We start from the raw sequence: 23956 nt of genomic DNA, 5'->3' as shown, positions 1-23956 counted from the left end.
TGTACTATATGGCACATCATATGAGTGACCATTACAGATGATGGAATCAAGAGTCTTCAGTTTTGATCCAAAAATGTAATTGCATGGCATGGATATAGTCAGAGAAAAGGAGACATTGGTTCAGGCCAGAAAAAGTCATGATATAATAAATGGTTCAGAACTTGTGTTCTAATCCTGGCTTTTCTACCATTTAGCTGATTTATTTGGTCAAGTCATTTAATTTTCTTGGTTTTCCTCCTTAGTAAAATTAAAATTTGAGCCTTTGGTCAGACTTTAAGATTCCCTAAGTATAAGTCCATACATGAGAGAGCTGCGAACTTAAACCTTCCTCTTGGTTAAACCCTTTTCCTGCCTTAGACTAATGTGTGACCAAAAAATGAAGTTTACAAATACTCTGTAAGCAGGTTGAATGCCCAGGAAAACATTTGAAGTGGCAATATGTCAATCATTCAACTTTCTCTGTGTTCTCTGAGTAGTACTTACTGAAATACAGAAATAAGACTTATCTTCTCCTTTAAGATCTCAGGATTTATGGAAACAATTACCAATTGTATACTTCATTGTAGACTGTGATGGAATAATTAAGTTACTAATGGGAACAATTTAGGACATCAAGGCAGATTTGTGTAGGGAGGGAATAGTTAGACTGATTCTGTTTAAATTATTCTCTGCATAGGTAATATATTTATACAGTTCAAAATTCAAAATATGTGAGTATAAATTGAAAGCCTTTATGCCACCTCTGTCCTTCTACCCAATTTCTGTCCTCAGAAGCAACCCTTTGTTACTTTTATGTTCTATGAAAGCTAACTCTTGAATTGAATCTTAAGAGTCATTCAGATTGGGTCACTGATGAAAGAAGCAGATGATTTTCCAAGTAGGAGGGCAGTTTTGTGTAACAGTGTGGAAGAGTGAGACTGTCAGGTGTGGAACATGATGTGATTAATTTGACAGTAACCAGAGTGAAGGGCTTAAATGTCACAAAGAAATTGAGATTTTTACCATTTAAGTTTGTGATTGCTGTTAAAGATGTTTCTTGACGCTTTTATTGTTTAATTAGTATATATCTTGGAACCATTTCAATACTCTTTTATAGTGATTATTGTATTTTTAATTAAAATCTTGTGATAAAGTTGTGTATAAGGAAATCCTGGGGGAGGTCTCAATCCCAGAGGTAGAATTCGCCAATAGAATGGACTAAATAACTTGATATATACCTGGCTCCGGGTTTATGTATTCTGCTTGCCTGAAGTATTCTGTTTGCCCCAGTAGTACCTTAATAATGGTAAAGTATTTGGTATATGTTAATATACTCTACCAAAAGTTGATTTTTATATAACAGATAAAATCATAACCCTGTATTAAACACAGACCAGGCTTAATTGTTTTAGAGCCTATGTATACATAATCTCATTTCATCTTTTCAGCAATTGTAGTGACTGTTTTTCTCCCCCTTTTTTATGGATTAAGGAAACTGAGGCTCTGAGGATTTGAGTCACATAGCTATTAAGTCACACAAGGCATAGGGTCAGATTCAGGCTTTCTGACTCCAAAGCCAGCTCTTGGATATTCCCAGGGTTAGTTTTATTACTTTCCTGGCTATGAGATAGGGTAAAGGAAAAGCATCTGTAGACACTGATCTGTTGTCTTGTAACGTTTTACCTAAAGGATGTTTTTTTTACATCATTTAAAGTTTGTAGGTGATAACGTTGGAGAGATGGCCCTTGTTCCTTTGCTTACGGTGTTTCCCTGGTTTCTATTTAAGATTTCTGAAGTTTTCCTTGCTATTATAGTTGGCAACCCTATAGAGATAGTATCTTAGTTTAGCAGGTAGACATATGTCACGTTTAACTTACTTTCTCAGGTATTACATTCATGTACTTGGTAATTATGACAGACTATTCAGTCTGTAAACTCAGAGAGAAAGAATGTTTATTGTCTGTTGGTTTTCAAATTTTTTTACAAATAGGAAAACAATGTTTTCCTTTAGCAGGCTGAAATAAATTCAGAGTAAGCCACATCTCAGTCTTTGAAGAAGTGCTTCTTTGGCTTTATATTTAAATTAGTATCTTCTATTTATATATAAATACTTTATATTTAGTTTACATTGACATCAAATATGTTAGAAAAGTGGTTACAAATTTTATTACTTGAGCAGAAGAGCATTTGTGACCAAATCTCCATAAAATTCAGTATTTCTAACAAATTTTTAATATCAGTTGCTTCTTGATAGCTTCAAATATCATAGACTATAAACTTGAAATGCTCCCCATTAACAATGTTTTCCTTGGACTCTTGATTTCCTCAATTTAACACCATTCCAAAACATAAGTCTTTGATCTGGCCCTTCAGTATTTACAAATGGCCCTTTTGAAATTCGTGATCAAGTAGGTTTCATAGACTTGACTCCTTTAATCTGTGCCTGCTAATCAGTGTTTTGAGATTAATTGTTGCTATTTGCTAAAAATCTCTCAGTGTATGAATAACATCCCAGCTTAAGTATTCCAGAAACCAAAAATTTCATATTTTTAAGGCTATCTAAATGTTTATCCCTGGAATCTCAACTATTTAAAAATTTTTATATTGCATAGATTGTATAATTCCATATGGCTTATTTATTTTGAATATATATGTAAAAAGGAATTGTTAACTGCCAGCTCTTGCAACCTAAATGTATTTGTTGACATGTTCTAAAGACTTCTAAGTACATTTATGGTATTGTATTTCACAGATTTTTTTTCTTTCTTGCCCCCAGGATACACATCTAACTGCAGATACATTCTTTTACACTTCTACCTTTGACTTACGAGAAACATTTCATTATTAGTGTCTATGCTAAAATGCTGGAATTTCATAACTAAAGTCTTGTGACTTTATTTAAAACCAATTTATTTGCGTTTGGATTTAATTTAAATATATATGTTTATATTTTTCCAAAATCAGGATCTAAAGATCTTTTAAAGAAATCACCCTTAAAAATATATTGTAAATGCTCTTTAATGAATTTTTAGTTCCAGACTTGCAGAGTAACTTCCTAGTTTACTCTTTGTTATTTTCTTGTATTCACTACCTTCCTCTTTGTGTCACTTTGTTTATTTTAAACCCAAGGTCTCCAAACAGACCTGTGTAGATAGCAAACTTGTTCCCATATGATCTTGGGTGAGACTGCTAAAGAAAGCCAAATTGAGTTTTCAGTTGGTTTAGTTGGCTTTCATTTAATTTGGCAGACAGATTTTCTAAGTACAGTGGAAAAAAAAAAGAGCCATGGTAAATACATCTAGAGAGGGTACAAGTTGTTAAATAAACAATAGCAACCTCTTAATTCTTTCTTGATATTAGTCGGTCTAGTCAGTGCTTTCAATTGCCTTAGACTTAGTCAAGAGAAAAGTGCAGAAATAGTAAAAAGAAAGGAGTTGAAGTATTGAAAGCGAAAAGAACTCATACTGAAGACTCCTAATTAATCAAACATTTGCATTGGTAACATGCTGGCATCTAGTGTCTATCTGCCTTTCTTAGTTTGAGATCATCTAAAAGGTACCTTCCTGGTTAAAATTTAAAATGCCTTTTTTTTTTTTTTTTTTAAATTCAGTAGATAATATGTCTTAACTTGAGTTTTGTAATCATGGAATTCTATTGAGTGTTTTATTTGATGATCATTGATACTTGTTGATACTTGGTTGTTATTCCAGTAGAACTTGGAAATAGTTTTCTTACTGTACTAATAATACTACAGACTCTCCTAAGACAGTAGTTAGGATCTCAGAATTTCCATGTTGTATCTGAAGCTCATTTTGATGATAAAGATAATAGCTGTCACTTGCTGAGCATTGACAGAATGCCAGGAACTTTATATATAGTCTCAGTTCTTAGCAGCAGCAGCAGCAGCAGCAGTTCTTGAACCACCCTGCAAAGCTAGCTGGTAATATCACCATTTAACTGATAAGAGACAGACTTAGAGAGGTTAAAATTTAACTCTGCTGTATGCTTAGCGTAGTAGTTTAAGAATATAAATTCTGAGACCAGATTGCCACTTAACTAGCTTTGTTGACATTAGGCAAGTTCTTCTCTCTGATCCAGTTTCCGTGTCCATGAAATGGGAATAATAATAGCACCTATCTCTTAAGACTGTTGTAGTATTGAGTTAATAAATGTAAAGCACTTAGAATAGAGTCTGGTATGTAATAAGCACTTAGCTTGCTTATTCTTAGCTTGCTGCTGTTACTCTGCTACAGCATGTATCAGGAATTATAGAAGTGACATGGCAAGTGTACAGGTTGGGGGTTGGAGAGACTATGGAAATATGCTGAAGTGGCGGAGAAACTGTTAGAAAGCAGGTTTGTTGAAAGGTAGTCACCTGAGAAACAACTTCTGAGATGCGAAGTGCAACAAGCATGCTGGGAGCTTGCCCCATTAAGATTCTATAGTATAGCCCTAGGGAATATTTCTCCAGGGAATAGTAGAAATGGATGATAATAAAGGTGTGTAAGCTCTTACCCCTTAAAGGGACACTGTACAAATGCGAGAAATTAGAAAGCTCCCCTCTAGTTGCAGTACCATTTTTTGCCTTAACCCAGGGAAACCACACATAAACGGACTCTGAAGGTGGAAGTTGTGCAGAGTCCAACCCAGAAAAGGACTCGGTCACCATCAAATCCTATCAAGTCGGTCCTGTGAAGAATTTTTATATTATGAAGGTTTAACTTATTTTATGTGAACACTATACCTGAGAACAGCTTTGTTAAACTGTTGACATATGTAGGGATTTATAAAGGCATCTGATACAAAATAGTTGCTGATTAAGCTATGAGTTGATCACACTCATATGCATATAAACATACACACACACACACAACTGGATGCTAGTTAGTATTTAATTTTATCTGTATTACCTCTTTCTTTTCCTGCATTGTTGTCGGGATCTGCTGGATTTTGTCCAGTTTTTAAATTTCTTTTGAATGTTTTTAATCAAGCTAATGCGGGTTTTTTTTTTTAATTAAAGTGGTTGCACTGTGTTAGAAATCTAAAATATTCCTTCTTTTTTTTTGAAAAGTAGTGATTTTACTGTACTTTCTCAACTTCATTTCCATTTGATTCTTGGGTCTCACAGGAATCCTTCAACTGCTTTCTACCAAGCGTTCCATTTGAACACGGTTCAGGAATCAAAGAACCTCTGGGATAGGTATGAATACTTGCATATGAAATGCATACATGCAACAGTGTATGCATGAATTGCTTTGCACTGTATACTGGTTTCTCATCGTTAAAACTGATCTTTATTATTTGGGGGTGGGGTGGGGAATCACATGGTATCTAGCATGAGACAAAGCAGCAAAATAAACCAAAAGGACAATATGTGTTTTAAATAGAATATAAACATACTTTCTTTGCACTTTAAAGTATATTTTTGAAGGGCTTACTCTATTGGATTTTATTACATGAAATATCCCCTTACCCATGTGCGTTTAATATAAAAACATGTTCTATTAAAAAAAAAAATACAGTTAACTTTGTGCTGTTTTATATAATTTCTCTCTAAAAAGCCTTAGTGACTCAAAGCAGAATGTTATTTCGTGTTAAGAAATTGGGGAAGGAAAAAGACTAAGGTATCAAAGTAGCAATCGTTTAATTCTTAGCAAGAAATTTTAACCTTAAGCTTGTTTGCTAGAATTCATTATATTTGCATTACAGTTTTATAAACCCTAAAATAGTTTTTCTCACAGAAATGTTGTCTAAATTTTTTTTTGTAACTTTTTAAAGTATAGACTGAAGTCTTGGACTTCACATATGGCAAAAGATACTTTGGTTTATCTTTCTGCTTAATACACATTTTAGATAGTATATGCTCTGTTCACTTATTTTGCTGAATATTTATTAGCACTCTATCAATCTGTGTCTAATTAACAGAAGTTGAGTGCAAACAATGTTTTTAAAATTCACAGAAAGCTTTGTTAGATTATTTTAACTCTGCCTGGCAGCGCATTTGTGTCCTTTGGCATAGTTTGGATAACACTCATGGACTCAACTCCATCTCTTATTAGAATAAAGTATTGCTGCTTGCATGTACATGTCATGCTAAGACATGGTCTGTAACAGTCCTTAATTCCTAGACTTGATTTACTGTATCACTCAGGATATTTTCTAACAAACTATCCTTTTGATAATGTGTTCCTTACTTAACTGAAAATGTTTTTAAATGGTTGCTTGTAGAACAAAAAGTTTACAATGTATAGTGCTGTATTTATAGATTGAATTTTTAAATTGTACAGCTATAGCAATATCAAGACATAAAAGTAAATTGTGGCATGAAACAGCATGAAGTTTTAATCATTCAGATGGCTTACCAATGTAGCCAGGGTGAGTGCTGTGGGGATGTACTTTATACTTTTCCCTTAGAGAAAGCAAAAATCACATTCTTCTTAGAAATGTTATAAAATGTTTCTTAGATATATGATAATTTATTTGAAATGGCTAACTTTCATGAGCCATGATAGCAATATGAATAATACCTATTATTTTCATCAAAATGATGTAGAAAGGTTTGAACTTTACTTTTTATAATTTGGATCTAATTAAAAGATTTCTTTTCATTATAAAGCAGCCATAGAAGTTGCCTCCTCATCATCTGTTACCGCTAAATACTCCTTATCTGTTTTCTTTTTTAGATCCTAGAAATATTTAAGGTATCAGAAGTGAGGCAAGTTGCTTTATCTATGGTTTCTCATGGGTTGAAAATATTTTCTCTTCTCCTTGGAGCCTCTTGTCCAGAGCCAAAGAAGTGTAATGGATACTTGGATAGTTGTCTATAGTGTGTTAGTGCCAAAATATAATCAGAACTTTTATTCTAGATCAGCCATTCTTCACTGTAAATTGACATGTTGGTACCAAGATGATAAACTCAACCCCGTGGAAACTAACTAGTTGTTTCCTTTTAGCTTTTCATCTAGCTTAATTTTCAGTTGAGGAGTAGTGGCTGGCTTTGTTAGTTCTAACCATCTACAGCTTCAGTGGGCAGATATCTATAAGCTTTTAAGGATGATATTATTAAATAGAACCCATTAAAGGATTTAAGGGGCTATACACTACTTACATCATTTACTCACTAAGAGGTATAAATTTGTCTTATCAGTGTGGATATATATGGTATTTCAGGCTCCCGTTTATGAAATCTTGGAAATCATTTTCAGTAGGGGCAGCTTTTAAGCCCTGTGCCAATTTTTATTAAACCTGCCCTAGATACATGAAGATCCTTGGGTTTGCCTTACTCAAAAGACTGGAATCTTTTTTTCCTAGAATTCTTTTAGCAGACTATCTTTTAATCAAAATATGGGTAACTAATATATCTTTCTCACATTGACTTAAAGCTATCCAGTGGCCTTTTTGTTTTCTCTACTGTTTAAATTAGAATTAGCAAGCTGAGAGACTTTCCATCAGTCTACCTCTGCCTATATTTAGATACTTCCTTTCTGTTGATATCCAATGCTTTATTCAGTTATTATACTAAAGTCGAAGCTCCTGTCAAGCCTTCCTTTCCCTTCTCCTGTAGGTGCCATCATTTTCTGTCTTCCCCATTTGTCATTTGCAGAGTCCTCAGGGAATCGGCTGAAACCATCACCAAATAAAGAACAGTAGATTCTAATAGCTAAAACAATACAACTTTTTCTTAGGAAACCCAAATTAATTGCATTGATTGTTTTATTAAAATGAATAATGTAGCTTCCAGGTTTCACTTTTTAAGCCCTGTGCCAATGTTTAGTGATAGCCTATCCCTTTGGCATTTCAGAACAGTAACTTGAAAATTTGACTTCCTATTTTTCTTCTTTAAAAAACCAACTTTCCAAACTTAATTATTGGCATTGCTTTGTTGCATCACAGAATTAGTTGAGAAAGTTACCCTGATAATCACAAGGGGATGGGCTCTCACTGGGAGTCCTTTGTGTGCATAAGCTAAGGTAAGAATTTATAGCAAACAACTTTTACCCTGTTGTAAATATCGAGTCAGGAAGATAAAGGAGTACTAAAGGGAAGAGACTTTACCTCAGGTAGACTAAAGAAAAAAATCAGGTAGCTTGTAAGGATTTATCCTTATTGATAAACACTTAAGAATGTTTCTGCCTTGATGAAGAAAATACTTAAAATGTAGTTAACAAATTAGAGTAACAGTGGCTAGGTACACCATCCGCTTGAGTCTTTTTGTCCTTCCTTATGACAGCACCAATATTTAAAAGAGATGAATAAGGAAAGTAGTACACATGAATTATTAGCTTAAAATGAATAAGTCTTTGGGTCTTTTACTCGGTTACTTGATGATGTCAGTTAAGTCTTTATAGTGATTATTTACTTTCCTCTGTTTATATCTGGTTTCTAAATTGTTGCATTAAAATGTTCTTATTAAATAATGTTAAGTATTTTGTGTTAGGAGTATCCCAAGTGGCTCAGTGGTAAAGAATCTGCCTGCCAAAGCAGGAGATGCAGGTTTGATCGCTGGGTTGGAAGATTCCCTGGAGAAGGAAATAGCAACCACTCCAGTATTCTTGCCTGGGAAATCCCATGGACAGAGGAGCCTGGCAGGCTATACAGTTCATGGGTTGGCAGAAGAGTCTAATACAATTTAGCAACGAAACAACAACAACAAGTTTTGTGTTAGAAAAGGTGTCCAACATTTCCTATGGTTATGAGATTCCACTTTTGAAGTTAGGAGTAAATCAGAACTAAACTATGAGGCGATTTGTTCTGTCCTCCTCCAGGAAGCTTGGATACATCATTAATACCCACTTACTAACCCAAATGGAAAAAAATCAAGTTTCAAAGAATTAACCATGGTGGGCTACTTGTTAGAGATTGTAACTGGTTAGTGTGCTCTCTTGATAATTACACTGTAAGTACTTTGAGGATATGAGCCCAAACTGTCGTAACCACACCAAATACATTTCTTAATAATTTGTACCTTTTAAGTACTTACATAATTTATTATCTGATTGTATTTTGACCAATTCCAATTAAGGGTATCTAGTAGAGGATAATCAGAGATGCTAAAAATTAGAGGAGGTTTTTAATGGTCTGTCATCTTTTTCCCAGGTGGCACTAGTGGTAAAGAACCCACCTGCCAGTGCAGGAGACGTAAGAGACACAGGTTCAATCCTTGGGTTGAGAAGATTCGTGGAGGAGGGAATGGCAACCCACTCCAGTATTCTTGCCTGGAGAATCCCATGGACAGAGGAGCGTGGCAGGCTCTAGTCCATGGGGTCACAAAGAGTTGGGCATGACTAAAGTGACTTAGCACGTCGCCTTTCTTGGGACTGGATCTCAGATGAAAATCCAAAAACATACTTATAAAATGTTCAAATGACATTAAAGCAGGAAGTCATAGCTATTATTGGATGATAGCATTTGTGAATTTAACTGTCTATATGCAGAAATTCAGAAAGTGAAAGAACGTGTATGTAAATTCAGAAAGGTTGAAACTTGAGTAGGTAGAGTAAAAAGTACCTAGATACACTAGTTGGCTGCATTTTATAGTTACTGGTTAGCAAATGACAGGCCTGCCACAAAAGCTAATGTAATGTGAGGCAATATTTATATAACTAGAATAAATAGGAAAAGATGGTGACAGACCTACTGTACTTCATTTCTGTAGGCTGGTTCCTCTAAATACAAAGCTAACTAGAAAATCTAATTTATATTCCACCTGGACAGCCAGGTGGGTATTTCAGTAGGAAGACTTGAGCTTATTTTTTTAAAGAAAATGGGTCCTCTTGGAAATAGCCCTGCCATCACTGGAAATAATAAAGCGGTCTTCCTGGCTGTTAGGAATGTTTGAGGTTTAGAGCCAGTTACTTTTAAAATACCTACTGTGCAGAGTATTATTGCACCGCTTAGTTCTAAAGGAAGAAAGAAAAGAGATAAGAAAAGTTTTAAAATTGATCTACTTCATTCTGTTTTGTCTTTGTTGCCCATTAGTTTCAGAAAACCTCAAAGAGCTGTGTATTTGTTTAAGAAATGGAGGCTTAACAGACCTTTGGAAGGTTAATGGAAGGTTAATAAAAGTCTTTCCCTATTAGGAGAGATTTCCCATGTCAGAGACAATTAAGTTGTGGCCACAAATTGAGAAACCAATGATTGGGTGGAATTCAGTTGTGCAGGCATGCTCAGTTGCTTCCTTCAGTCGTGTCTGACTCTTTGCGACCCTATGGACTATACAGCCTGCCAGGCTCCTCCAGGCAAGAATACTGGAGCGGGTTGCCATTTCCTTCTCCAGGGGATCTTCCTGACCTGGGATCCAACCCTTGGTCGATCCTGCATTGACAGGAAATTCTTTACTGCTGAGTTACCCAGGAAGCCCCAGAATTTGGTCATGAAGAGTTAAAAGACCAAGAAGGCACATTCCAGTTAGAGGAAGTACTGTGAGCCACTGTGGGAATATATGGTAAGGATGGTTAAATTTGATTGGTGCGTAAAACATTTGACGGTAACAGAGAAAAGATGGTAGATTTGTTAGAGACCAAAGATATTAGGAAGGTAATGAAGGTCTGAATTAGGCAATAGAGATGAAGAAAGGGGCTTCCTAGGTGGTGCTAGCAGTAAAGAGCCTGCCTGCCAATGCCAGAGATATTAGAGACATAGATCCAATCCCTGGATTGGGAAGATCCCCTGGAGAAGGTAATGGCAATCCACTCCAGTATTCTTGCCTGGATAATCCCATGGACAGAGGAGCCTGGTGGGCTACAGTCCATAGCACTGCAAAGAGACAAGACTGAAGTGACTTGGTGCGCTCGCACTTAGGAAAGGAAAGGATGAAGAAAGAATGGTTATCAGAAGGTGAGAATTAAAGAATTCTGCTACTGATAAGATATGACAGGGAAACAGTCAAATTTGACTTTGTCAGACCTAACTGAAGGAATAGTGGTACCATTACTAGTATTAGTGAAGTAATTGGTTTGGGAAGAAGAAAATAGTAATGGGATTTTGCTTTGAGCTGAAGAGCCAGTGGAAGGTCAAGGTGGAAATACTCAGGGTACAGCTCTAGTTGCAAACCTGCAGCTTGGTGGAGAAGTTAAGGCTAGAAGAGATTGAAGAATCTTTTATTTATTTGTTTCTTTGTTTATATTATCATTTTATTCTAGAATTCAGGCTTTAGGAAAGGCTCATGTTTTCTAGGAGCAGAGTAGTGAAAAGAGGACAGGCCAGGACCTTGGGCAACACTATCTACATTTAGAGAACGAGGGAAACTTTGAAGAAGATAAGTGGTCTTAGAGACCAGAAGATTCTAAGAATATTAATTCTTACCCAGAAAGAAGGGAAAATTTTTGAATCTCTATTTTGAAAAAATTTCAAGTTTACAGAAAAATTATAATAATACTGTTGACCCTTGAACAATGCGGGGATAAGGGGGTAACCAACCTTCTATGCATGAAAATTCCCATGTAACTTATAGTCAGCTCTCCATAGCCACAGTTCCTCCATATCTGTGGTTTTGTATACATGGATTCAACCAACCTTAGACTGTGTAGTGCTGTAGTATGACTATTGGAAAAATCCACGTATTAATATTAAGTGAACCCACACAGTTCAAATCCATGTTGTTCAAGAGTCAGCTGTACAAAAGCGTTTCAGTAATCTTACCAGATTTGACATTTGTTAGCATTTAGTCACACTTGCTTTATCACCCTAACATACTATTTAGGAACCATTTAAGAGTAACTTGCAGATATCATGTTCATTAATCCCAAAATACTTTAGCATGTACTTCCTATTATGTAAAAATAGTATAGCTACCAAATTCAGATTTGTTAGACTTACCTAATATGTAACATACAGTTCATGTACACATTCTGTCAGTTGTCCCAGTAATGTCCTTCATGACCATTTTTCACCTGATCAAAGAGCCTAAAAAGATCACAGATTACATTTAATTATGAAACATTTGTCTTTTTTCCTGTCTTATATAAATAAATATCGTATCAGTCTTCTTTAAGATTGTTCAAATAGTCACTAAAAAAGGAGGTGTCAGTGTTCTGCTTGAATAACAGGGAAAAATGCATCTGCCATTTTACAGATGCATGTCTTTTTACAGTCTGTGTTACAGGGATTGGGAAGGAGAGAGATGAAGGGGTGTGCTGATTGGAATCCAGCTAAAACAACTACTGGGATTGGAGAAGTTTTTAAGAAGAGTCATATTTCTTAAAGTTTAGTAGGAAGTGGCAATGGAAGGAGAACATGCGGATATTAATGAGGGTATATCCCTTACAAGAGAAATTGAGGTGTATTCATATACCAGTTTTTTGTGTACTATGGTTTTTATACATATGTATTAAGCTGGGACTTTAATTAAGTAGAGAAAAATAGTATAATTTGAAGACATTCTTACTCACCACTTGGGTTTACAAAATATGTGATTGCTGTCGTTTATAGTCTGTTTTATCCTCCTAGTTTTATTGTGATAGTTGCCTAAGGTGGATTGTTTCATGCCAGATTTTTAACCATAGATCTGTATCTCATTGTCTGAAGTGGTGTTTCAGTGGATCCTAAGCATTTGTTCTCCTATCAGCTTTTCTGAGAGTAATGGAAATAGGACACCTGACATGCTGATACTATTTTCAGCACATGACTGGACTTCAGAATTGGTGATGAGAAATTATTAACTGCTCATCGATTACAATATGCTTCTTTGTGCATGTGCTTACCACCTTCCTCTTTAGTTAGTAAATTTTCTCCATACAAGTCACCACAACGTACCTACTCTGAAAGGTCATGATAGTTATTTTTAGGTTGAAACTTGAAAAGCAGTTTTAAAACATGGAAATAGTTGGTAAGATCTCTTTATTATTGTTGATATTAATAGTTTAACTTTTCACCGAATAGATTTTAAGTAAATCAAACCCTTGAACAGAACAATGTGTGTATAATTTGCTAAACCCATCTCTTTTTTTTTCCTACAGAATCTAGAACTCTGTAGCAAAGCTTTTTAAGAAAAGACTCTTACTGAATTTGTTCAGATGACAAGGAAATTCAAATATAGCCTGAAATTGTTGAACCAGATCAAACATACAACATCTGTTTGGAGGTTTTTTTCCATTCTAGTTCCTAACAGTTTAAAAATATGAATTCATACCTCTTCTGTATACTGAAACCTGCAGATAGTTTTGGCAACCTGTTGGGAAGAAAGAAATATTAAGTGGAATTACTTTAATATTTTTATTTTCAGTAAGATTTGGGTTGGTAGGTAGTTAGACAAGAGAAATGACTGATTCCATTCCAGCTGACATTCTTTGTGTGTGTGCATGTACTTGTACTAATATTCTAAATCATGCAAATCAGGAAATGTATTAGATTTTGTGATTGCCATAGATCATCTATATGCATTTGCTTACCAGAAATTAGCTTCTATGTTTAAGTTTCACTTGACGACTTCTAAAATATTTTCCACGTTTGACAAGTAAATTTAGATGGTAATAATTTAGAATATGTATTCATTGATAAATATCCTTAAACAGCATTTTTATGCTCTTTTGTTTCCTGGTTATTGTCAAAGTGTAAAGATTTTGGTTATAAATAGGAAAAGATTTGGAGGGTGCTCATGGTATTTTTTTCAGTTTTTAATTTAATTGTGATATTTGGCACGGAAATAGTGGTGGTGTAACCTATATCCTGGAAGCCAAAAACATCTTTCTACATGTCTACTTGGTGGTAATTTCAAGGTAAAGAAGTATTCTCCTTCTAGCCCTGTGCACTATTAGAAGGAGAACAAGAAGGGAAAAAGAGTTGTTGTGTCTGACTAATCCCACTCCTGTTCACAGTGTCTATTAACCATTAATCTTCAGAAAATTTCTGTATTTACAGCAGCTGTTTCTTAGATATTACTTTGTCCAGAAAATGTTGCTAAATACGTGTCTGGAATGGTCATAACATAGTTTGTTTCACGAAATTAGATGTTAACTCTTAAACATAACATGATATTTAAATAAGAACAGTTCTATTCGCTTTATGTTAACTGTTCTTAACAAAGCTCAAAGTCAAATATGCAGCTTTCTGTTAACAAAGCCTGCAGAATGTTATTGCATGTATTTGAGTAATACATTGCTGGCTTCCACTTACTTTGTTTTTCCATTTTTATCTTCTCCCACCCCCGATTTCAATTTTTTGTTTTTTTGGTATCCTCTACAAACTTTTTTTTGAAAGAGAAGTATAAATCATTGTGAGTAAACATGATCAATCTATCTGTAACTATCTTGTTAAAGCTCTTTTTCCAAAGCTATATTATTTTTATATGTTGATTTCTTGAAACACTGTCTTTCCAGTGTTCTTATTCTGCTAGGTACATTTGGACCGATTTTTTTCCCTATAAGTTTATCTTTGATATTTCTAGCCTGATTTCTCTTATACATATGGAAAGTCTGTATGTAATTATCAGGGGCATGTGGGTTGCTCCATATCCCCCCTTTCTCCATTAAAAAATAAGCATTTCTGACCTTTTATAGAGAAGCTACGCAGTATAAAAATCAATGCTTGCTTGCTAGAGAAGCAAGCATTGATTTTTATACTGTGTAGGATATCTCAGAACAGTGTAGTGAACTTTTTAAAGAATTGTTGTTTACACTTTAAAAGTGAAATTTTGTACCAAAAGAAGCTAAGCACATGCATTCAAATAGCAAGTTCCTTTAGAAACTCATATACAGGTTTGTCTGGTTTCACTTATAAGTTTTCAAATAATGACTTGGAAATTGCAAATGGCCTACCTCTTTGCCCCTATGCTCACTCTCTTATTCTGTTAATATAAGTTTGCCATAAAATTAGCTAAATGATGGTAAACTTTAGCCTGGTTCTTGCTGGGCTAAAAGAACATTTAATAGCTCATTCTCAGTTCAGTAGAAATTTTTTCCTCAAAAATTAAAGAATGAAATGATAATGATAGGAAATATTCAAGATTTGTTTTTGATAGCAATCTTGCCAGAGATGCAAGATTATGATTGATATGTTAGAATAACTTCTAAATAAATACTCATTTTTAGGAGAATTCTAAGTTAAATTTTAAAGGATCTCTAATTAATCTTAACTCTTTCATCTACAAGCACTTCATTTACTCAATTTTATTTCAAATTTTTAATAAGAATTTCCTACATGTTAGAATTTAGTGATTGAAACTCTTCAGTTGTGAGCCTTGTTCTTGGTAGCAACTAATTTTGAGAATGCATGCTTGAGGAAAAATTGACAGAGAAGTTTTATATATTTTTAATGTGTACAACTCTTACATCGTAAATTTCCCATATATTTGTATGGTGCACGCAACCTTAAAGTACCATTTTTATAAGTGTCACAGTACAAATAAGTAAATCTGCTTTATATGGCTGGTTTAATTCTATCTTTCAGAGATTTTTTTTCCAGGCATTTATCATAACAGTGCTTTTTGTTGGTAGGTCCTTTACTAAAAGACCGAGTAGTCGGCCATTTAAATGACCAGTTCATCAAAGTCTTACAGACAAGCAACTTACCAGCATTACTGATTATATAGTTCAGGAAGCATTTACTTTGCTAAATATGGCTGTGTATTGTATCTTCTCATGGGTCTGGAGAAGATTTACCCTCAAAAGAGTAAATCATTAAAGTAACTTCTTTTGTTTTTTAAAATATGGTAGTATTTTGGTTGATAGGACAGTTGTGTAAAAACATTCTAAAAGCATTTTGATAGTAATGTTGATGAAATGACCACAACCTTCAGCTATTATTTATCCTAATAAATATGGATTTTTGCCTTCACCAGGTGATTACATTGTAAGGCTGTCCTTTGAAAATAAAATCTTTGATTTTGTTGAAGTCAAATGTGTTGTCAGGTTACATTTGGAAAGATTATATTTGTAAACTGAAAAAATTCAAGTAGATCTTCAGATTACATAGAAGACTTTTAAATGACCGTGTGTATTTAATAGAAAGTTTAGCATTAAAAGTTAAAATCTATAACAACATAACTCCAGCCCCCTATATTTGGGTCAAATATCTCTGGAGATGGCTGCAGAGTTTCCTTTACGATGCTGTCTTTGAGTTTTTTTATAACTTTGCACATCTACTCTTCTTCAATAAGAGCTTTCCTCTTTCCCCCTCCCCTTTACCCCATTATGCTATTTTATTTAGGGGTTTAATGTAGGCAGAAATGTGCCCATAAATGTGTGGGTTACCTTTCTATGGATTACTGCCAACTAAAAATATAAATCAGCATTCTTATCAAACAGAAAATTCAAGCAGAAAATGATAATATTACTTTCCAATGATTAAAACAGGTGCCCAATTGAAGCTTTTTTATAAACATTTAATAAATTTAAGATTATGTTCTCAATGAAGTAATTTTTACAATTATTTAATCTTCCTATCCCCATATTTTCTTCCATGCCCATACACAGATGAGCAGTAGGATTACTTTTGAGTAGGATACATTGTTATATCTATTACATAAAACATGTACTAAAATTTTCCATCATGTTGTCTAATTTTAAAACTGGGGATGATAAAGATAGACTTGGATTTAGGTATTAAGTTGAATGCTGTCTTGAGCATTTAATGATTGATATAGATTATTACTGATCCAGCCACCTGTGTCTAGAAACTGGTATGGATGTGGACCAAACAATATAACTCAAGTGCCATTCTGCAGGACTATAAAGCTATCTATACCAGGTTATGGTGTTAAATCATAATTTCTGGATCATGATCTTAAACCTTTGATGGGTTCCATTTCTACTTGACTCTTTACCGACAAGTATTCCTGATGGCCTGAAAGTCCATGTTATTTAAAGCTTGAAGTATCCAGATCAAATATGAGATTATTTTACATTAAAAAAAAAAGTTAAGTATAAAATATCAGTTGTGTAATCTTGGTAAAACATAAACCTTTGCTATAAAAGATTTTTAAAGGCTATTTGATTAAAACACTTATTTACTTAAACTCTTTGCTAGAATTTTTTTTAGAATTCAGCATCGGAGGAGGAATGTGACATAATAATGATCGAAAGCCGAAAGTTTAAAAGTTGTGATGCCCTCACATGGTTGAAGGGTTATTCTAGCTTCTAAGGACTGAATGTTGTCCACAAGAGTGTCTCATCAGGTCATAAATTGGTAAGACTTAATGGATTAGATTTTATGTATTATACCTGATGTTATTGTATTGAGATGAGTATTTATGAACAAACTGAGCACATTGTATAACGTAAGAGTATAGTATTAAATATATACATTAAAACTTTGAATTTTTAATACTTGGAGTATGTAATCCTTTCAGAGTCTGAAGGCCGTATCTTTGCAGTGGTGTTTAATAAACAGTTTAAAAAATAAAGTGACATCCTATATCATAATATGATTATTTAAATATTGCTATTGCATCTGCTGTAGATGCTTACAATATAATTAGGGACCCCATATACCTTCTAATTAATATCCCAATAAATATTTGAGAAATACTAATCTTTTATAGAAGTTTTACATCCACTTTTTTCATAAAATATAATTTGAATTAATTACTTATAGGATTTTATTTTTCATGCTATCTCTAAAAATAAAAGCTGAAGAAATTCTCTCAGTTCTTAATTGAGAATACCTAAGATGATAATCGGAGAAGGCAATGGCACCCCACTCCAGTACTCTTGCCTGGAAAATCCCATGGGTGGAGGAGCCTGGTAGGCTGCAGACCCATGGGGTCGCTAGGAGTCGGACATGACTGAGTGACTTCACTTTCACTTTTCCCTTTCATGCACTGGAGAAGGAAATGGCAACCCACTCCAGTATTCTTGCCTGGAGAATCCCAGGGACGGGGGAGCCTGGTGGGCTGCCGTCTATGGGGTCGCACAGAGTCGGACACGACTGAAGCGACTTAGCAACAGCAATAGCAAGATGATAATATCAAATGAAAATAATATATCAGAAGTCATTATACATTATTTGTATACCCTGAAAAAACATTTCCTTTCAGAATTGTGTTCTGCTTAGAAAGCAGAAATTTGTAAACTTGTGTTATAATATGCTTTCTAATTTTGCTTTGTTTTACACAGCTGTATTTTGTAGGGGAACTCTTAAAATAATATGGTTTAGATTAGGATAATACAGTTTAGATTTAGGATATCTTAATCCTCAATCTGATCATCATATTTTGCATATGAAGAAAAAGAATCTATGTTAAGATATATTTCCAAGGTTATACAGAAAATATTAGAATTAATACTTTTCATTAAAGTATGGTACACACATTCTGTAAGTCTGTCAGAGATATTTGAAAAAGCATCATCTAAATAGACTATGATATCTATTTCTAAGCTTACTCTTAATCAGAAGTAAGTTATTCTTTTGTACACATTCATACTAATTCTTTTTAATTATATTCTAAATTGCTTCAGATAATAGTATTCCATGACTTCATTTTGATCATATTTTGTATATAAACTTAAAAGTTTCTTAAACCAGTAATAGCTATCAGTGGTAGTCTGGAAGGAAATACAACAAACTAATAGCAATTGTCCCTTATTCGATATATGTTTTTCATTTTTATTTTTTAATAAGTTCTAATTTCTTTAGTAAGATATCTATATTTAGTAGTCAGTGGGTAGGCTTCAGAGGGTCATGAAGCCTGTGGAATTTTGGATAGAACATTATGTATGTTTTCAGTGAAAGGTTCAGAGCCTTTGCCAGGTTTTCAAAAACAGTTGGGTAACATTGCTAGTGAATGTTTGTGTCTAAGAAACAGGCCTTGTTAGACACCCAAATATGTGACTTATGAAAGAAATTTTTAATAAGTACACTAATATGTGACTCTTACTGATATTTATCCAAGGCTAGTTTATTATGAGTGTTCATTAGACTGATGGAACAAATCAGAGCCTAATTGCTTTTAGTTTAGAATAAATCCTTCCAGTCGCTGTGATCAGGTGCTGATTGGATTTCTCCACAGAGTAGTTGTTGTTTTGCTACTTAGGGGTTGCTATATGTCAGAGACTGCTGAGTAAAAATATGCAACATGATAACATGCCAAGTATTTTTAACCTGTTATTTCATTTAATTTTCACAACAGATGTATAGATACTATCAATAGCCTCAGTTTATAGAGAAGGAAAGTGAAAGCTTAGATTAAGGAAATTTCTCAGGTCACATAGCCATTAAGTGGTGAAACTAGGGTTCAGATCTAGCTTTCTTAGTGGAACCTGGGCTCTCAGTTGTATGCAGGTCTAGAGAGTAACCCTGGAAAACTTGAAGGATAAGATAAGGGAGAATTTCATTTTATATGAAGATATGAATACATAATTTTGATTTCTTTTGAATTTTAGTAGCAGGGGATCATCCTCATTATAAAACCGTCTTTTAAAGCACTTGCCAAAAAACAAATTTGATAGGTTGCTTACTATCTAAAATTGTTTATTGCATTGTAAAATAACCTCCATTTAAATTTAATGCTTATAATTATAAATAAGTGTATATGTATTAGAAAGTTTTAGTACTTACTGGAATAGTATTATACCAAGTGTAACCATTAAGGAGTTCACCCTTTAATATTTAGGATCTATAAATAGGAAACACCATCAGCAGTTTAAAAAGCTACTTCAGGTTGCAAATTTTGAGATAGGGAGATGAGTCAAATGTAAAACCCCCTACTAAGCTACATCACATTTGCCCTTAGTTGTGAATAATTCCATTAAGAAACCTCTTTTATATTTACTTTTTAAATATTTATGTAACAAATTTATTTTTGGGGGGTTGCAAAAACAGGATTTTTTTGTTGAGCAACTACTTGGTGCAAGTCCTTTTCATTGGTTTAATTTTATTTTCAGATGAACTCCAAACCTTAAAACATTTAGCCTGTTTTTAAGTGTTTGTAATATTACTTAAAACCAAATGAAACTGTACCTTACTAATACAAATTGTGTAGTTAACGTGTTAAGTATTTACCATGTGCCAGACACAGTGCATTATCTCACTGAATCTGAGCATCTGGTCCTATTTATTATCCTTTGGAGAGGCTAAATAATTGGTGTGAAGTCATATCATAAAAGAAATCAAATGGGGATTCAAACCTGGGTATGACTTCAGAGCAAAAACCTTTTATTTGGTACCACTTCTGAGTCTAGAATTATAAATCTGAGTTAGAAGGGAATGGGGTGGTCATTTAGTCAAACCTCTGCCTTATACTTGAATTATGTCTACAGCATACCTTCCAAGTTGTCATGTAGCCTTCGAACACCTCCAGTAATGTTTATCTTAGCTTCCTGGTCTTCTTTCTTTTTCCATTTCATGTTTAAACCTTTTATAAACCCTTCTTGTATAGCAGAGACTCTAAAATGTGAAGCAGAAAAATACCTTGCAATCATTTAAAGACTTAGTAGAGAGGTTAGGTTTGTGTAAAAATGTAAGCCGTACTACAAACTCTATGGAAACATTGAACTGAGAATATTCTGTAGTTAGTTCTGTTAGTTTTCATAGCAGCTGTAATCAAGAATATGGGTTCCAGTTCATGGCCATAAGTCATGGTTTTTAGTTCTGAAGCTCTTTTTCAATGGATAAGGAGGCATTGCTTAACATCTTCGAGATCGCGAGATGTTTCCTCTCTTCCTAATTGTTGATTCTAGAGGTGATACAAGGGTTTCATGGGACTCCTTTATATGTGCATTGATCCCCAGTATAAAAAGAGTGAAGTATATCTGAATTTCTTCAGAATCCTGGATCTACTTCACTTAGAACTTTTACTTGTTCATGATGCACACTTAAAGACATGACAGTTTGAGCTGTCAGCTTTCTCTGACCTGACCAAACCAGCAAGCCTTGGAACTCCTCTTGCCACTTTCAGGATAGATTTTGGTTTCATTTTCTTCTTCCCTATGACTGAATTTTAAAGTCCAACTTTATTTTCCACAAAGTCTACTATGACTTTGTCACCCCCACAGAACTAAGTTTTACTGGCATAATTTTGTCAGAAGTAACCTGCAAATCCATAGCGCTCTGACTTTTCTTTTCCTCAGACTTACAGTTTCTCTACTTCAGTTGTCTATGTTATATAGAAACTGTTACACTTCCTCCTTTTCAGTGAATAACAACCAGATGAAAGGAATATCAGAAAAAAGTTTATTGGGTTTTTATTTAAGCTGACTTTGTCAGGGAGGAAAAGAAATTCTAATGAAGTCTTCTCGTTTTTATTATGTTCCTATGATATCTTTAGTTTCTAACAGTTTAAGTAACTGGTTAATTTCTTAACAATTTTTCCCAGCACAGTAAGCTCAACTTGCCATAAGTTCATGTTGAACTTATAAAATATAATTAGATAATATATTAAATACTATATGTTTTATTCAGTTAAATGTTCAATACCAATTATGTGCAGAGTGTTGTAATAAGTAGACCCTCGAGATGCACACAGTTCCTACCTTTACGGTTTAATTCAAGGAAGAACATTCAGTGACGACAACAAAAACAATTATTTATGGAAGAGTCAGAGGGATAGGGCCTATTGGCAAGAAAGGGAGAGGGCAAAGATTATGTTGGTAAAGCATCCCATTTCATTTTATTCTTATCTCTAGAATTTAAACTGATTTAACAAATTTCAGATCATGATGTAAATCTAGAAACCATCATAAAAATTTTATATAAATTGACGTGTACAAACTATTGTAAAGTTCTGTCATTAGCCATGTCTATTTTATAGAATTGTTATTGCCTGTAATAATTCAGGACATGGATCTCGGTTGAAATGGGAAAAAGCAGGGAGTCCCTGGTTGGTCCAGTGGTTAGGACATGGCACTTTCACTGCCGAGGGCCCAGGTTAAAAAGAAGAAATGAGAAAAAGTAATTAGCTGTTAAGACTTTTTGCCATTGAAGATGTGAATTTTTGAGCACATTTCTCCAAGAGTGAGAAAACCTTGTAACCTTTTAAATTTTATAATACTGCTACTTTATACTTTTCTTTATTGTCCCAGAATCCCTTTTTGAGTTAAGTAATTCTAAAGCAGTGATTCTCAAGTAAGGAAAATATAGTTTAGAAGCAAAACAACACTTTATCCCACTCTTTTGAGTTTTTAGTAATATTTATTGTTGAAATGTCATACACTAAAGAAAGGCATGAGATATTTTTGGTTAAACTGGTTTTTGGAAATTTTTATGTTGGATTAAACTGATTAAGTTTTATATCTCAGTGGCCTTTGGAAAAGTTTCCTACAGTAAGTTAAGATTATTTATATCTAAGCAATGAAACTTTAAGATCCTATCAGAGATCAAAGAATTTTACTAATGTTCAATTCACAGGAATGCTGTGCTTCATAAACATTGATGTAAGTTTAAATCTCAAGTCAAACAATTTTTATTAGCATATATTTTGTGATTGCAGTGAATCTTTAACAAAGAGTACAAAGTAATCAAAGAAGTACAAAGAAATCAAGTCGATTTAAAGCATAACTAGCATTATTTCTTTCTTTGGGAAAGACCATAAAGGCTGTTTCTTAATACTAATCATAATTTTTATTTGTACCTTACTGGTTCATTTTTAATCCAAGATACACTGGGATAGTAAACCTTAAACACTGTCAAAATCCAAATTGATCCAAACAATAGAAGGAACAAAAAAATTTTGAGTACTACTATTGTAAAAAGTCTCATATAATTCTTACAGCAATCCTTTATGGTAGGTAGAAACCATGACCTATTTTACAGATGAGGAAACTGGTTTCAGTATGTTAACTTGGTAAGAGCACCTCATTAGTAAGTAGTGGAGTTGGGATTTTAAAGCGAGCTTGTCTAATTCTAAAGCCTATGTTCTTAAACCCCTTTATTACTCTTGGAGAATTCAGCTTTTTGCTTAGGCAGCTGCTAAGAAGTCAACTGTCTTACCCCCAGAGTGAAGAAGAGAGCAAAAGACAGTTAAGCCAAATGGTAGTGAAGTGATAACCTAGACAGTTGTAAATCTTCAGGGTATGCCTTCACAGTACTCTTCTTAGATTTGTTGAAGATGAGCAACTTAATTCTTTGCTCAAACCCAGGCCAACCTAAATTTTTAAAACATCCCAAATGCAAAACATTCATTGATTTATTAAAAGTAAAATAGACCAGATTTTTTTCCCCTGATGTAGTATTCTCTTCATTTTATTGAAGGGTAATGACACATGCTTGGTGCTGTCCCTTTAGTCTAATTCATAATGAAGCAACTATCTGTTTAAAAACCTCATAATACTTTCACTTTTATTCTTCTGGGTTTATCCCTATTTTGAAACAGTTCCTTGATAACCTTCATTCTTATTTATTACTATTCTTGGACTTTGGGGACAGATTAGGAAGGGATATAATATGGTAAAGGTTAATTATTAACCTGCGAACAAAAGCTGGGTTTTAGTCAGATAACCCTAATGGTTAACCTGATACAGTTTTACTTTGTCAAATATATTGTTCATAGAATTATGCTTTTCCTATAGAAGCTTTTTAAAATAACATCTCTGAAGGCATAAATGAAGAGATTAGCTGCAAGACAAGCAAAAATTATGACCTCTTCACTGGTATTTGGCATTTGATGTTCAAGGGGATAGTCTCATTTTGACTCATTTGGTTAGGCCTCATTGTGGAAATGGGATTGAGAGGATTTGTTCAAGAATAGCTGCTTAGTTTAAAAAATTAGTATGTGGAATGCTTGACAAGGAAGAGACAATTATGAGGCTATTCAGTGAAAGAAATAATTAGCTTTCTCAAGAAAAGGTAGTTTCTTCCCAGCCCATCTTCTGTAACTTTTTACCTGCTGGTCTTCTCCAATGTCCTGGCCCTATTTGTCTTCATTCTTTAGCTAGGCTCATCTCTCACAGTTTGAGCTACCTACCACATTCTGACAACTCTCAAATCTAGACTCCTTGCCACAGATTACTCTATAGAGTTCTACATACCTATTTCTAGTAACCTTATTTCTCAACTTTTGTTTCTCCACCGTGATCTATATCTCAGACTCAGCAGCCCCAAATGTAGC

General features: G+C 34.0%; 1 protein-coding gene across 4 annotated transcripts in view; it reads left to right on the top strand.

Moving 5' to 3' along the window:
• Nucleotides 1-23956, top strand: part of TSC22D2 (TSC22 domain family member 2) — a 48927-nt gene that overhangs the window by 11200 nt on the left and 13771 nt on the right. The window contains exon 2 of one of the 4 annotated variants that reach the window (XM_081569442.1): nt 5108-5179. The exons of 2 other annotated variants lie outside the window; for them this stretch is intronic. In XM_081569442.1, the coding sequence (XP_081425568.1) occupies nt 5108-5179 (72 nt within the window). Of the gene's footprint in view, nt 1-5107; nt 5180-16941; nt 17101-23956 lie in introns of those variants that run through there. One more of the 4 variants, XM_081569445.1, reaches the window with a different exon arrangement.

Source organism: Giraffa tippelskirchi, chromosome 2 (assembly GCF_054371585.1).
Source record: "Giraffa tippelskirchi isolate mGirTip1 chromosome 2, T2T-mGirTip1v1.2.pri, whole genome shotgun sequence".
Classification (NCBI taxonomy): Eukaryota; Metazoa; Chordata; class Mammalia; order Artiodactyla; family Giraffidae; genus Giraffa; species Giraffa tippelskirchi.
Note: the sequence above shows the minus strand (reverse complement) of the source record. Positions and strands in the feature narration are given on the sequence as shown.